At 51.3% G+C, this 15,320-nt stretch overlaps 5 protein-coding genes across 5 annotated transcripts; 1 reads left to right on the top strand and 4 right to left on the bottom strand.

The window, feature by feature from the left end:
• Positions 1 to 811: 811 nt before the first annotated feature.
• Positions 812 to 2,369, bottom strand: PV08_06884 (guanine deaminase; the record flags this gene model as incomplete). Its single annotated transcript, XM_016381217.1, has 2 exons — positions 812 to 1,974; positions 2,030 to 2,369. 2 exons carry the CDS (start codon positions 2,367 to 2,369, stop codon positions 812 to 814), a joined length of 1,503 nt encoding a protein of 500 aa, XP_016234319.1.
• Positions 2,370 to 3,264: 895 nt separating this feature from the next.
• PV08_06885 (uncharacterized protein) lies at positions 3,265 to 4,184 on the bottom strand (the record flags this gene model as incomplete). The annotated part of the gene is made up of 2 exons (XM_016381218.1): positions 3,265 to 3,528; positions 3,567 to 4,184. The coding sequence occupies 2 exons, from the start codon at positions 4,182 to 4,184 to the stop codon at positions 3,265 to 3,267; spliced, it is 882 nt and encodes a 293-aa protein (XP_016234320.1).
• A 1,334-nt stretch (positions 4,185 to 5,518) lies between these two features.
• Positions 5,519 to 7,466, top strand: PV08_06886 (uncharacterized protein; the record flags this gene model as incomplete). The annotated part of the gene is made up of 5 exons (XM_016381219.1): positions 5,519 to 5,633; positions 5,706 to 6,478; positions 6,542 to 6,713; positions 6,788 to 6,950; positions 7,058 to 7,466. The coding sequence occupies 5 exons, from the start codon at positions 5,519 to 5,521 to the stop codon at positions 7,464 to 7,466; spliced, it is 1,632 nt and encodes a 543-aa protein (XP_016234321.1).
• Positions 7,467 to 12,236: 4,770 nt separating this feature from the next.
• Positions 12,237 to 12,721, bottom strand: PV08_06887 (uncharacterized protein; the record flags this gene model as incomplete). Its single annotated transcript, XM_016381220.1, has 2 exons — positions 12,237 to 12,482; positions 12,542 to 12,721. 2 exons carry the CDS (start codon positions 12,719 to 12,721, stop codon positions 12,237 to 12,239), a joined length of 426 nt encoding a protein of 141 aa, XP_016234322.1.
• Positions 12,722 to 13,323: 602 nt separating this feature from the next.
• On the bottom strand, positions 13,324 to 15,099 carry PV08_06888 (uncharacterized protein; the record flags this gene model as incomplete). The annotated part of the gene is made up of 1 exon (XM_016381221.1): positions 13,324 to 15,099. The coding sequence occupies one exon, from the start codon at positions 15,097 to 15,099 to the stop codon at positions 13,324 to 13,326; it is 1,776 nt and encodes a 591-aa protein (XP_016234323.1).
• Positions 15,100 to 15,320: the final 221 nt, after the last annotated feature.

Consider the following 15,320-nt stretch of genomic DNA (forward strand, 5'->3'; position numbering starts at 1 on the left):
TGGGAAAAAAAAGTTTCATGTCGCCATATAATTAATATGCCGCATCGACTGGAGGCGCAATACTGTCGACTTCTCGCGTCATTTGCATGGTGGTACCTCATTCTGAACAAATGTGGAAACGATAGAGGGAAGATCTATATCCCATAGGATGGGATGGTACGAGTCACTCCTACTGTAAGTCCTTGGAGCCAAACGGAGCGGCCCACTGCTACTACCGGTGGAGGGGCGACACGGGAAAAAAAGCTTGTCGAAGCTTCAAAGCTCTGGTGACAGAGATCAAAGGGTACCAAACCAACCAATGGCTGGTTATTCCGCAGGGTATTCTCGACCATCTCAGATTAGTTACCAAAGAACATGCTCCTGGCGTAATCTCGGTCGATACCGATTGTACTACTTCTACCACTAGTACTGTGGACATGTGGAATGTCAAGTCAATCGCGTGATATCTCGTGTCCATCCAGTCGATAACATTCCGTACGTCTGTGTGGTGGTACATTCAGCTCTCGCGAGTTAATAAGTAGTAAGTAGTACAGTGGCAGTAGGCCACATTCACTTTGTCCTAGCAGTAGTAGCACGAGAGGCAGAGAGACTGACTAAAGAGTAAGTAGCGCTGTCGCCTCTGCGAAGAAGTGACTTTCAATTCTCGCTCTCCCGGTATTTAAAATGCTAGACTGGTGGTATTGTATCACAGGGAGCCGTCGGCTACGGGCTTGGAGGTACTTTTGTGGGTATTCCGAATGTACCTAGTATTTAAAGATCTGACCTAGTACTGACTAGTGTCACCAGATACAAGTATCTCTCTCTCGCTCTCTCAGTCCCTCCGAGAAACCAGGCGTCCACCGACCCATACTCGCATTACGTTCTCCTCCCCACCGTTCCAAACCCATTTCTGTACTCGCTCATACCATGTTTCCCAGCCGAAGATCTTCACGGGACCGTCAGAGTGAAGAGAAACCTCTTGCACGTCCCATAGCATACCAGGCTCGAATCCTCCAAGGCGGCCGTCCATGCTCACCACTTGGGCTGAGCCCATGGTACCCAACCACAGCGCCAGAGTCGTGGGGACGTCGAGGGTCCTGTTGTCATTGTCCAAGTAGCTGAGGGTCCGGCTGACGAGGAAAGCTTGTCGAACGTTCTCGAGCATGCTGGGACTGTACCCACCTGCAGCATCGGTACCCAGGCCGACCTTGACGCCCTTACTGAGCAGTTTGCGGACCTGGCACAGACCAGACCCTAGCGCCGAATTGCTTGCGGGACAATGGCTGACCCCCGACCCTCGCGCTGCAATCAAATCCATCTCGGCGTCCGAGAGATGGACGCCATGTGCAAGCACCGTACGATCGGTAAGGAGGTTGTGTGCGTCGTATACGCCGGCGTAAGAGCTTTGCTGGGGATACATCTCGGCGACCAGGGCGACTTCCCTGACGTTCTCGGCAATGTGCATCTGGAGGCGAAGGTCGGTCTGGTTGGCAATCTCGCCGAGGGCGGTCATGGACTCGTTGGTGCAGGAGGGGGCAAAGCGCGGAGTTATAATCGGTGCGACCAGATCTCCACTGGGGTCGAGTCCTTGGATGTAGTTAATCGAGGCCCAGGTCTTGTTGATCGCGTCGGCGGTGGACTCGTCTTTATAGTAGCTAGGATTGTACTCTTGATTATCCTGGCACGTCCGCCCGATGTAGGCCCGTTGACCCATGGAATACGCGAGCGTCGCGAGAATGTTCGTGGCCTCAACGTCAATGGTGGCGAAGTACGAGGCTGTGGTCGTTCCATAAGCAAGCGTCTTCGCAATGACTTGAGTGTAGACCTCCTTGGCCCGGGCATAAGGGTCAGGAGGAGTTGACGAGTTTGCGTAGAGGGGCGACTGTGTCGTGCTCAGCGAAGATTCCATCGGGAAGGTGTATTTCTGAAGCCAGTCCAGTAGTGTTCCCTCGAACAGTCCGAGATTCGGATATTGAGGTGCGTGGATGTGTGAATCTGCAAGTAGGTCAGCGGTTAGGAACTCGGCACCAATGGTATATGAATGACTCACCAATGAAGCCTGGAAAGAAGAATCCATCGTCTGCGGCAGAGACGACAGTGACATTGCCTCCTGCGCCGAGTTGCTCCAGAGCAGACTCAACGTCAGTGACATTCCAAACCGCTTTCTCGATCACCCCGCGGCCGTCCGAACTGTTGACCAGGACCGCCCCCATTTCGATAGACAAGACATCTTGGCTAGGGGTCGAGATGAACCGGCCGAAAAAGACTTGCTGGGTGTCATTGCCACTGTCATCGACGTCGAAAACGGATCTCCCGATATGAGCTGATTCGTGCGACGGTATGGCGACCGCGCAGGCGCAAAGGAGCGGAAGTGCAAGGGTTGGTCTCATTTTGGGCCGTGGGATTTTGTGGTAGAGAATGCATCGTTAATCGCAAGTCCACGAACTGTTGTTATAACATAACATTATGCATTTCTCCCGGCTTGGGGATACTACGCTCGCTGGTGCTTGGACAGAGACTGCTAGTATTGCTCATGATGAGTTCGCGCCTTGCTTGTTTCAATGTGGGCGATCGGTTGTGCCCATGGAACCGTTGTCGAAAAATCTCCAAAGACCTCCTTGTTTAGTGATAGAGTACTTGGCATACCAGATGTTCGGAGATCCAGCGTACACGTGTGTGACTCTTGTGCCGTGTAGATGGCGAACTGGTCAAATGGTGGTGGGAGCTTTCGATAGGCGGAGTCTATTAGTAAACTCTCCAGATGAATATAACCCCCAACCTGGGATGCCCAGACGTGTCTCCGCTGGCATTGAACGGAGATCCATTGCCGCACAAATGAGGAGTCTAGGTGAATTCTGAGAGTTCCATAGAGGTTGGCGTAGAAAGTGAGTAGCATAGACAAACCAGAGAAGCAGAAGACGCCAACTAGTCCGTCGCACGTGCGGTTTCGACATTCCATCACACCCAAGGCTCTGGCTCGGCCTCATCATGCTAGTGATTTCCTCATCATCGTATTGGTTCTTGAGAAGGCGCTTGGGACTGGATGACAGTCAAAAGGTTCGGCGGCTAATGTACTACCCCAGGATAACTCGTTGGAGACTATTCGGGGGAGTCGCTTTTGGAGTCGAGAGCGATCCAGTCCTCCACTCATGTACCCTCCCTCGCAAAGGATATTTGCGTCGTTGTGCGCACGGTGACTCCAAGGTCAGTACGAGTGCAGCCAGAGGTCCAAACATGACCTTTTCACTAGAATATCACGATAACTTTGAAACGTTGAGGTTACACTCACTTACTCCCACTCGCGCCAAGACCTTCGAACTGGTCCCTCCAGCTTGGAGGGCGCTCAAACTCGCACAGCGGGATGGCACCGGCAAGATTATTGCCCAGCCCGTCGGAACAGACGTGGGAGATGGCCACGGAGCGCGTTCTGGTGGAAGGCTCGAGGCTGGCGTACAGACGTCTGTCCTCCCCGAGCCGGGGGTCGCCCGCACCGACCAACGGAACCTCAGCCTTCGACGGTGGCCCCAGTAGCACGCCCGTCAGCTCCTCCTGCGATGCGTGGACGAATTCGTAGGTACAGTCCTCACCGCGCGCGTGGCGTCGAGGAAGCTGGCAAAGTACTTCTCTAGGGAGCCCAGCTTGAGGTCGAGCAAGTTGGCATCGGCGTCGCACCAGTCCGCGGCGCGCATCTGACGCTCTAGGACGCAGTTGGAGCCCGGCATCTCGGGCGTGAGCTTCTCTGGACCCCCCGTCGCCATGTAGAAGGTGGAGTCAACGCGGGCAGTATCTTTGATTCCGGGGTCGCTAAGCTGCGCCCCTGCAGCGTGGACCATATGTCGGCGTAGACGTCCGACATGTGGCTGAAGACGTGGACGGCCCGTGACTACTCCTCTTTTCGCTGCTGTAGGGGCATATTTCTGGACGCGGTGCGCGCGATCCATATGGTCACCATGTCCGGGAGCGTTGTCGTGTCGATCCAGGGGACCGCACCTTCTCCGTCTCCGGCTGGGGAGATATACATGGCCATGGGCGGTCTGGTGGCTTGAAGGGTCGGGCGAGAGCAAGCCGATGGTAAAGACGTATTCCCCAAGCTCGTTCCGGCTCAGAGACGTGACAATGTCTCCCCCGTCGTAGTCTTGCCTGGTGTAGAGCTGCACCGGGGGTGGGGTCCAAGACGGATGCTTGGGGAGCGGTGGGTGCTGCATCTTGACACTGCCAACACAAGAGGCAGACTGTGAGACGACCAAACAGGATTGATCAGGGCAGACGAAGAGGATGAGTAGAGTGAGCACCGGCTGCTCAGGATGAGGCTGAGGCTGATCCGAAGATGAGCCTCGCTAGACAAATCACCTGCTATAGAAAGCAGCAAGGCTGAAACATACCAGAATCTTTCAATCATTCGTCATCAGAATCAGAATCATCTTGGCTAAAATAGCACCACGACAGTTTGCTGCGATATTGAGACAGCAGAAGCCTTACTCTGGTCAACTATGAATATGCTTTCGTATCAGCAACCGGCGAGACGTCGAATGTCCCGAGTTCAAACATCTCGATCCATATTCAACATCACAGCGCAGTCTTTCCTGACGAAGCTTGCCTTCAAAGAGATACTTCACCGGTTCTTCGAGCACGGCGCCTCCGGTCAATGTGGCGAGTACTTTATCATTGTGTCACAGTGATCAAAAACCACATGGATCGCTCTCGAACACTACCGCTCATTGCTCTCTCGTCTTACAAATTGTCTTGTGCCATTGATATACACAACCGGTTTCACCGTGTTGCGACATGCTTCAACCATTTTCCCAAAGAAGATACCGTGCACACGCCATATTATTTGTGCCAGGCAGGGAAAAAAAAATCAAAGTCCTCGCCCTTCTGAGGCTTTAAAAAAATTTCTGGCTGGGCGCAACTCCATCATCCCCCTGGTCAATCACGCAATCGCGGGATCCTCCCACAAGCAGTTGTCGTTCAAATTGACAATCGGTTGGCCACGGATGTGACTCGCCTGAACAAGCTAGTTCATCACTTTTCTCGACGTTTGCCCTCGGCCGTGGATACCCTTGTTACGACTTCAGCCTTGCAGATGCGGTTTCTCTGTGTCAAGCGAAGCAACACTAGCCACAAAATTCCCTTGGACAAAGTGCAGGCAAATTTGTACCAAGGATTGCGCGATCGATGAACATCATCACATATGCAAATCTCCAGACAGCTCAAGAGTAAGCGACATGTCATTTGCTGAACGGTCTGGAGTCAGCCCACTATGTCTGTTGACGGTTTGAAAAACCCTGTCCCTTCGACACCGCATACTACACCTACCATTCAGGAACCAGCGATGGTGTGTCTCACAATGCAACCTCGAGGGTGCCATGTCGATAGATTTTCTCGGCTTTGGCCGAGAGCTTATGGCATGGGCTCTGGTGGCTGACTGTGATGAGTGATTTGTGGTATAAATGTATAGGAACGCTCTCCAGGGCGACGAGAAGAGGATGTCTACCACTTACTACTCACACACCATTACCGGCAACTGCTGGAGTTCAACATGTTGGACAAGATCCGTTCGTACGTCACCCATAGGAATTCTGGTCCTCAAACAGCTTCTGGAGGAGCCATCAAAGACTCGTCCCAGGGAGGATTTGAAGCTGGTCCGGGCGATGGTATGTGATCTGTACACAGAGCCAGTCTCTTCGCAGTATTCTCTGAAAACTAATCATCGAACGCATGGATAGAATCCCAACTGCAACCCACGATCTCTCAGACCAAACGTCAAATTGGAACCATCTCCGCCTTCTTTCTCATATTTAATCGCATGGTCGGCACCGGAATCTTCGCCACGCCCAGCACCATCTTTTCCCTCTCAGGGAGCGTTGGACTCACCCTGTTCATATGGGTCGCCGGCATGATCATCGCTTCCTGCGGCATGGCAGTGTACCTCGAGTTTGGTACCGGCATCCCACGCAACGGCGGTGAAAAGAACTACCTCGAATTCGTCTACCGCAAGCCGAAATACCTAGCTACGGGGTTCTACACCGGCTATGTCATTCTACTCGGTTGGGCTGGCTCAAACTCGGTCGTGTTCGGAGAGTACATTCTTCACGCCGCCCAAGTTGAGGTCACGCGATGGAACCAACGAGGTGTTGGCCTGGCCTGCATTACCGCAGCCTTTCTCATTCATGGCTGTGCCTTGAAATGGGGCCTACGTTTGCAGAACCTGTTGGGCGTGTTCAAACTGGTCATAGTACTGCTCATTGTCGTTTCAGGCTGGGCCGCTCTTGGAGGAGCGCTCAAAGTTCCCAAGCCACACAACTTCGACAACGCTTTCGAGGGTACCACGGGCAGCGCCTATGGCGTCGTGACGGCGCTTTATAATGTCATTTGGTCTTACATTGGATATAGCAACGCTAATTACGCCTTGAGCGAAACAAAGGATCCCATCCGAACACTGAAGCGAGCCGCACCTACAGCTATCATCGCCGTCTCGGTACTTTACATGCTGGTGAATGTAAGTCGCACAATTAACTTTTCCCGTCACTGCACATATACTAACCACGGGCATCCCTTCCAGATCTCATATTTCGCTGCCGTTTCCAAAGAGGAGATCGCAACCTCAGGCCGGATTCTTGCAGCTTCATTTTTCCGCAACGTTTTCGGCCACAGAGCAGAAAGAGCGCTTTCAGTCTTCGTGGCTCTGTCTGCCTTTGGGAATGTCCTCAGTGTCATTTTCTCACAAGGTCGACGTACGTTTTCACCCAATTGATGTGTTGTTCTACATCACTAGTAATAGCTCGGTACTGACACGATAATAAAACAGTTGTTCAGGAACTTGGTCGCGAAGGTATTTTGCCCTTCTCACGCTTTTGGGCGAGCAACAAGCCCTTCAACGCACCGCTGGCCGGACTCTTTGAGCACTGGTTGGTCTCGGTGATTATTATGCTCGCGCCTCCGCCAGGCGATGCCTACAATTTCATTCTAAAGTAAGTCCAGTCAGTCTGCTAGCACGCCGTGGCGTCCAAATCGCCAACGCGCAAACGAAGCTTGTACCACTCACACTTTCTAGCGCAAAGCTGACTAGTTACTACAGTGTTATATCCTACCCTCTGTCGATCGTCAATTGCTTCGTCGCCGCCGGCCTGCTCTACTTGTACTGGAAGCGCGCAGAATTCAACTGGACCCCCCCGTTCCGTGCCACATGGCCGGTGGCTCTGCTGTTTCTGCTCAGCAACATCTACCTTGTCGTGGCGCCCTTCGTTCCTCCTGACCACGGTCAGAACGTCTACAAGAGTCTCCCGTATTATCTGCACTGTGTTGTTGGCATGGGCATCATCGCCGCTGGCGGAGTGTATTGGCTGATCTGGGCCGTCTTGCTACCTCGGCTTGGGCACTACGAGTTGGTCCGGGAGACGCACATCGATGAGCTGGACGGTTGGGAACGAAACGTATTCTCACGGCGCAAGCTCAATCCTGCTGAGAAAAGGAACTCAAGCATATAGTGAGTGCAGCAAGCAGCAAACTGGTAATTGTAGTTTGGTTGGCTGGATGTTTAGATACTGGTACAATTATGAGCGTGAGAAGTGGAAAAGACTCTGTCTCGAGAGAGAGGAGTACTGAAAGCTTTGGAGTATGTGGTAATGGAAGACGTGCTTCAAATGTACCAGGTAATTCAGTTCTCCCTGCGCCAAGTCAGTCAGTCCTCTGTCAGCTCTTCCTTGAGAGAGAGGGACATCTCAAGCTACACAAATTATCACTGATGCACTCCTTGTTGAGTAGAGAGAAACGTTTCCTTGCAGTGAGGAAGAAATAAACCTAACTCCTTGACAACAAGTTGACACTCCTGCTAGTTGGTCGGGGGATTAATATACTCCCCTCGACAACAATTTGTTTGTCATGACAGTCCGGACTGCTGGGCCTGTCTCCCCTCATCACCCCAACCTGGTCTATTCACTCGTACACTCTCTCACCGTCCCTCTCGCCTCCTCACTCTTTTTAGAAGCACAAGTCTTCAAGAAGGCCTTTCAGAAGGAGGTGGACAAGGTCTAACGGGGCATCACTTGTAGTGGACTGACACTCCATTCAGTCAGGGCAAGTTTTTCTCAACTGTTGAGTACTGTGTGAGGAGGGGTGGGTGATTGACTACTCGGAAAGTCGCGTGATTGACTGCTTGTTGCTCTCGATGAAGAAGAGAGAGAGAGAGCGTTTCTAATGTTCTATCTCGAAGATTGGCCTCTCTAGAGCGGTTTCTACAAACACCACGCAGAGATTATCTAGTCGGGAATGAATGTAGTGGAGCATTTTTCTCTCTAGATCGGGAACTTTTTCAAAAGAAGCTAAGCTAAACGGGGAAATTTTAGTATTGCGGTTTTGATGCCAAGTTAAGATCAAATTGGGCGTACAATAGGCGTCCTCAATCGTGACTCAAGTCTACTGATGCTTTCGGTTGGTTTGTCGCGGTAGATTATTCTCAAGGTGCCTGGCTGAGTTTGAGCTCGATACTAGCTAGTACAAGTGCAGTAGAGTCTCTACGAGTATATCTTGTCTTCCGCTAGGTGTTGATAAGTGTACTAGTGGTCTATAGCTGATTTATTCAGAATCTATATCGGAGTTTGAATAAGTGTGAAGTCAAGTCGCTTCAAAGTACAGTAAGTACTACTGGGCTAGCCGGGACTGGGATCAGACTGCATCGAACCCCCGGTTCAGAGCGAGCTAGCCTGCTCATCTAGCCCTACGAAGTCTTCCAATGGATTGAACTTGGGGCGTAGTTACTATGTATACGTCACGTATCTCTTCACCTTTGTCAATCGTTGTCGACGCGTCGCTGATTTTCTCTGGCACAGTTCCAGCTCGGAGCTCAAGGGGTACCATGATAGAGAGTGTTGACTATATTGAGATCGATACCTCGGCTATCTAGATATAGAACTACAGGGTGCACTTGGCCTTCCATAGAAATGTATCAGTCTAATGAGCTGAAATCGCTTCAAAGAGGTATATATACAAGAAGCTATTAATAGGCCTCGATTTGAGTCGTACAGAGACGAGATGGTAGTATATGTACACATATATGTGCCCAGTTGAACGCTCGATCCCAAGACCACACATATATCTATTATGTTGGACTTTGTTCTAGACCTAGCCTGGAATCGATTCCCAGCCCACCTCCAATCTAGATCTAAATTAGTTCTCAACTAGGCGTCGAAGAGGCGAGGTACTAGTAATCTGGACCGTCGGGGTTCGATTCTTACTAGATCGGGATACTCGTGCTATCAAAAGTCCAACTCGGGTAGCATGATTCGACCACCAACCAAGTCCCACCAGGCAATTCTTAGGATCTAGATATACTAACTAGTAGGAGAAGCTACGTACTAACTAGATCGTTTCGAAGCGATCAGTAGTTACATTTGTCCGTTGCCTCGCCTCAATTTCAACTAACCTCCTCAACGGCGAATCTGGCTGGCAGTGTATCTCTCAGAGTCGCAACGATCATGTCTCATATTGATCGCGCGTGATCGTTGGATTTGAAATGCTGCAGGGCGACCTGCTCTGGAAAAACAGCATGTGCGGACATACGCGATACAAGATGAAGAATGTGGCAAGACATAAATATCAATAACCGGGCCATGCGACACGGTAGTATTACCGGTAGATCGAGACCGGGGACTTCAAGGTTGGGATCCCAAGACATCACCACTTCGGTTGCTGACAAGCTCGACCCCATGCTCATACTATTATTAATAGGGTTGTATAGTGCACAGGTCTGTCGCGAAGCCTGCAGATATCTGGCTTCTAGAAACCTTTCTTGACGGGAGCATGGTGCGTACCGCGAGCAGGTGTTTCGGCCTGCCAGTGCCATCCACACCGGAATTGATCGATTGGACTTCGCCAACACAGAGACTCTGTTCTCTTCCGGCGGTGGAGAGTGGCCTTTAGTGTCTGCCCCATAGTTCTGACCTCCTTTTCGGATCGTGCAAACCCTCAGAATTCGTGGGTTCACTAGCACCAAGAACACCAAGATCAAACAAAAGTTGTTGCAGGTGTCGAGATAAATGTCAATTGAGTATTTGTCGTAATCCTGCAATGGACGGATATCGCCAGCAAGGACAAGAAAAAGTGGGCTTCAGGAGGAGGGATGTAGAAGATCTGGTATTGGTCCCCCAACTTCGAGGTCTCCGGAGGTCGGGGACATGATCTGGAAACACAGAGTCCCTCTGTTGAGAAGCCTCGACATTGCATCAAGCATCGTTGTGTAGCTAAGCTGATGTGTATACAATACACCCTCCAGGTAATCTGTGACGGTTCGATGTTCACCTGGGTGGGCTGGGACCTTAGTACAGTATAGTAAGTAAGTACTACGGTTTAGGTAAAACTGCAGTTACCTAATGGCTTTTTGGTCCACCGTAGAACCTGGCTGACCGTTTCAGTTGTTCGCGGCGTCACCGAGTTATACAAACACTGGTACGTGAGGCAGACACCAACTCCCACACCTGGATGGGGAGGGGTCCCTAAGGGGATACTATCTCGCAGTGTCGTCAAAATATCAATACTGACTAACCATGGACGTCACATCGGGTCCTGAACTACTTACTACTACAGCGTTCACATGTGTACTACGTGTGAGCTTCTCGCCGTATATCTTATCTATAGATATCTATATAGATACATGATTCATTGACCGGCTGATAACGTTCTCTCAGCTCGAAGCGGCAGAATTGTCATTGAAGTCCTCCTCTTTTTTTTGCTTTGAATACAACCACCACCACCAAGTACCCGCCCGAGTCTACATGACTAATACGAACGGGCCTTTTCCCGATTCTTCTTCAACGCCGAAAGGTAGGTTCAAATTCCCCATGGTCCAGTAGTACTCAGTGACCCAGACATCGACTTTGAGGAGGACGCCTTCAAAGTCCTGGCTGGGGCCAGCCGACCATGGAAGAAGCCAGGGCGTTCTACGGCGATGAAAAATACGTAGCTACTACTACGATCTCCGTCGCTGCTGTTCGACGTCCTCCAGTGCCTACTCTCTCCTCCCCTTACTCCTCTTCCGCGACGGGGCGACCTTACATGTCTCGCATCCGCCTCGAGCAGCTTGTGGACGGGGATGAACATTGATTGACAGAAGAAAATGGTGTCGGAAAGCACTTCTCGGTCCTCCCGGAACACCTACTTGCAGTGCCTCTTGAGCCTGGTTGGTGGACGACAGTAAGAAGGACCGCATCGACGGGTTTTCCGGCAATCTCGTGACATGCCCATGTATGTCGCTGATCGTCTAGACGATGGCGGATTGCCACTTTCGCCGATTGACTGCGGTACACGACCTACAACGTCTAGCTCTACGCCGCATGGAGACGACCATCAGATCAATGCACATGTGGGAGATTGTCACAAGACATCAGGACTAATCCTCGATACCTGGCAACGTCCTTGGATCGTCAAATCATGTATCAATTACAAAACATACACGTGTGTGGGGAGGTTCTGTGAATGAGTCGCCTCAAAATATAGTACTAAAACAAAATTCCGACCTTGATACGTCATTGTTTTGATGCTCACAATCTCCACAGTGGGCAAGGAACTGAAGTGCATCTCGACATGTCAGTACGCCTGAAGTCTAGATATGTGGAAACTTTTGTTGGGGATGCCCGAATACAGTTATATCCAACGTCCCACGAGATGACATGAAGTGTAGTATCCCGACTTCGATGAGGCCCGGCGACGACGCAAAAGCTGGCTCTTGGTTTGTGATAGATAATATACGATTTGTTCGCTCAGACTTCCATATGGATCGGTAGGGGCAAGCCTAGCCTGCCGGATCTCATGAGAACGCGAGCATGTGCAGCAAACGCTGTGTTGGTTACATGCGTTCGCGCTCCAGACAACGTTATAGAGCGACGGGTCAGAGTCGAGTAAGTGTCTGTCTCTGACCACGGTATGCGTCATTCTGAGATATAGAGCTTGACGGTGTAAGAGATGGTAGGAGCGATCTTGTCGGTGGCGGAAGTCTCGCGCAAGGACTGACCCGGTGGAAGCTTGTCAGCCCCCCTTCTCCAGCAAGTCGTCTGGCACTGATCCTGTCCAACCGTGGTGCTTCTTTTCTCGTTCTGACCGGTGCGGGAGCTTGTACTCGGCGAGCTACGGCACAGCATGCCAGAGAGCGGAAAAGACTTGCCACCGAACCTGATGCAAGGAAGTATCCCGTACGGCATATCGACAGTGCAAGGCGCCTTGGCACCATGGTGGTAGTCGGGACATGTTCATCCTCCACTGTTCGCTTATATCGAGTTTTGACCTGCATTGTTGGTCTGCGTGCTCTCTTGAACCGTAACCTCTGCTTGCGTCGCGGCTTGTTCGGCCTGATCTCGCTGGTGGTTGACGATGTGCTCGTATTCATAGGGGTTCAATCTCTTCCATTCGTGTAGAAACTCGAGCCCGTCCACTTTCTTGGGGGTGTACGTGGAGCCAAAACGCGTGATCTTTCGAGGCGGCTCAGGCAGTTCGAGTGTCACATAGGGCGCAAGCTGTTGGGTGTAATGATTAGCATAATTCAAGACTCCCTTAGAGATCGAGGTAGACTTACGCTGAATCCCTCAAGCTCTGGTACATTGTAGAATGATGTCTTTCGCCAGTCAACGATGTATCCTCCTCTGTCGTTGTGTGCACCCTTCGAGCCAGTCCGGTTTCCTCGGTAGAAGCCCCGTCCAACTTGTTTGGTTGTGAAGCGCAGGCGGGCGCAAAGCTGAGGCGAAGGTTGGAACATTTCTGACGAGCTTCAATTCGACGTAGAGAGAGTGTAGCTTAAGTAGAGTGCTCTGGCTGATTGATTTCTGGGGGATGGCGTAGCTTCGGTTGATGAATTCAACGGCGGAGGAAATAAATTGTTCCCCGACCAGGTTGGGATATTTCCCTTGCTGCTTTAACTAACAACACCCCACCCGAGGTATTCCTTTCCGACAACACCTTTCCCTCGACGAGCTTACATTACTAACTATCTACATCTGGCAGAAGCGACGAAGGCGGCCACTCGACAAGATAGCACGCATCGTATGAGAAGGCTCATTGTCTTTCGAGGCCGAAGAATGCCGACAATGCTATTGCTTGTAAACCGCCCACGCTGTCCACATACACGAGCCAGTGATAGTGATGATGCGCTTGGTAGACATGGAGGTCATGCCGGCCAGCTGGTGACGAAGAAATGGGCCTCGACGAATTGCACATAAATATCATAGTAACGAAACCAGGGTGTTGGTTGTGAGGTTAGCGACAGTGATTGATAGAGCAGTCCAGCTACAGTAACGGTGTCATTGATTGTACATGATCGGTTCCACCGCAAGCTACTCCTTTTTCTATTGTCCACCATACTCATACAGACATGTCAGCATCAGACAAGATCATATCCCATTGGGGCCAGGACGAAGCATTGACATCGAACAACTCGGATCCGATAAAGTCAGGATACACGAAGCTGTTGTTGCCAATTGCGCCAATTTGTTGGTCAGACCAGGACGTGCCGTCATTGGTTCCTAGGTAGTCATGGCCTGCAAGTTGGAGCTCGGGTTGAAAGGCCGGGCGTAGTTTTTTGAATTGTGCAGAAACAGCGTTGCCAAGTATATGCGCAGCATGACACGGGAGACCTATCGTCTTGAACCAGCTAATGAGCCGCATTACAAGATGGTCAAGAGCCTCAATGTCTTGTCTAGCTGCCCGAAGTTTGGATTCATAAGTATGAACGAGCCGACACAATGTGAGTGCAGAAAACGTTATGACGTGATATATGTGATCGGTCAAGTGTCTTGTGCGTTCGTCCGTTGTATCCATGGCAAGATTGATGATGGATTTGGACAGCTGGATCATTTCAATCAACAGCGGGAGGCGCATCACCGCGTGGGTCGACTTCAGTGACTGGCAGTAGGCAAGCAGATGAGCAAAATGGAAACCCATCTGGAGGAATTGGGAGCGTGGTTGATTGAACAACACCGCCCACTCCCGCTGCCACTCTTGCAAGGTTCGCTTGGTGTCTGCCGAGTCAATGTCGGAGTCGTAGCACTTGTCGTATATGATCCAGTAGAGCTGAACCTCAGCGACCATTCTTGCCTCGAAGTTTGTGACGTTATCAGATTCGAGGAAACGAAGGCACTGGTCGATTTGCGCTTGGTTCAGGAGTGCCTGCCTTCGAGTGCCAACGCAGTACTGAAGATGTGCAACACACAGATGGTTCCAGATGCACCACGCATCGAGATCAGCTTTGCTTACGTGCAAGTCCTGCTCTTCTTGGAAAACCCGATTGAAATAAGGGCTAGCCAGGCTTTGCTGGATCGCGTAGCCAGTCAAAAGCCAGCTGTCGATACTCAGGGGCACTTGTCCGATTGTTGTGGACCAAAGGCTCAATATGAGAGCGGCCTGGAAGAACTCAGTGGATTGTGGCACCGTGAGGAGGGCAGGGGCGACAAGGCTCTTCGCCTCTTCGTACAAAGCAGGCGCCAGGGAGTCTGCAAGCTCCTGTGTGGTGTGTCGTACCGCAATCAAGAGAATACTACATAGTAACAATGGTGACCTCCTGACCTGCAATAATAGTGTCTCGGTAGTTATGTCTTCGGCAAATTTGACCCAACGACCATAGTGGACATGAAACAAGGACATCAGGGTGTGTGCGGTTTTCAATGACACCAGACCGCTAGATATAACATCCGAATAACGCTTCGGTAGAGTGTGACCTTGGTCAGGCGACCGGACACCGGCGGCGGCAGCGGCATCGCGGATCAAAAGCACTGGCGCCGAGTCTTTTTCTTCAGGCAAATTCTGGGCGTGAAGCCTCGGCTGTGGTCTGTTCGAGGTCGTAGGACTGACACCACTTGCAACACCATGAGACTGATCAAGCCTCTCCACCAGAGCTTGTACTGTGTTCTCCAGGCGTTCAAGCCTTGCATCCACGGCAAGATCTCGGCTGGTGGCTAATGATTTGTCTATGCTGCTGCGTCTTGACTGCTGGCTTGGAGAAGATTCGAGTGAACATGGTTGTGACAGTGTTTCGCAACGAAGGCAGACGCCTCTATTGTTGTCGGATGTGTAACAGCGCGTTTTCTGCTTGCGGCATGCATCGCATGCTTTGGACGCTCTGCCGGCCCGCAAAGGCGGCATTATTTTGGTCTAGCCATACATATGTGCGCAGAAGCATAAAGACGAGCTCTCCCCTTTCGCCTGAGGGATGTACATGACGACAAATCCAATGGTCGCGGAAGACAGAGGTCAGAGGGAGAGAGATAAGGATTGCTAAAATGGCGACATTGCCAAGGTATGGCTCACCCAAATCGGGAAACAAGGTGATGCCGCCCTGTGCTCGTCCCGCCGGGGCGAACCCC

This window comes from Exophiala spinifera (genome assembly GCF_000836115.1).
Source record: "Exophiala spinifera strain CBS 89968 unplaced genomic scaffold supercont1.5, whole genome shotgun sequence".
NCBI lineage: Eukaryota > Fungi > Ascomycota > Eurotiomycetes > Chaetothyriales > Herpotrichiellaceae > Exophiala > Exophiala spinifera.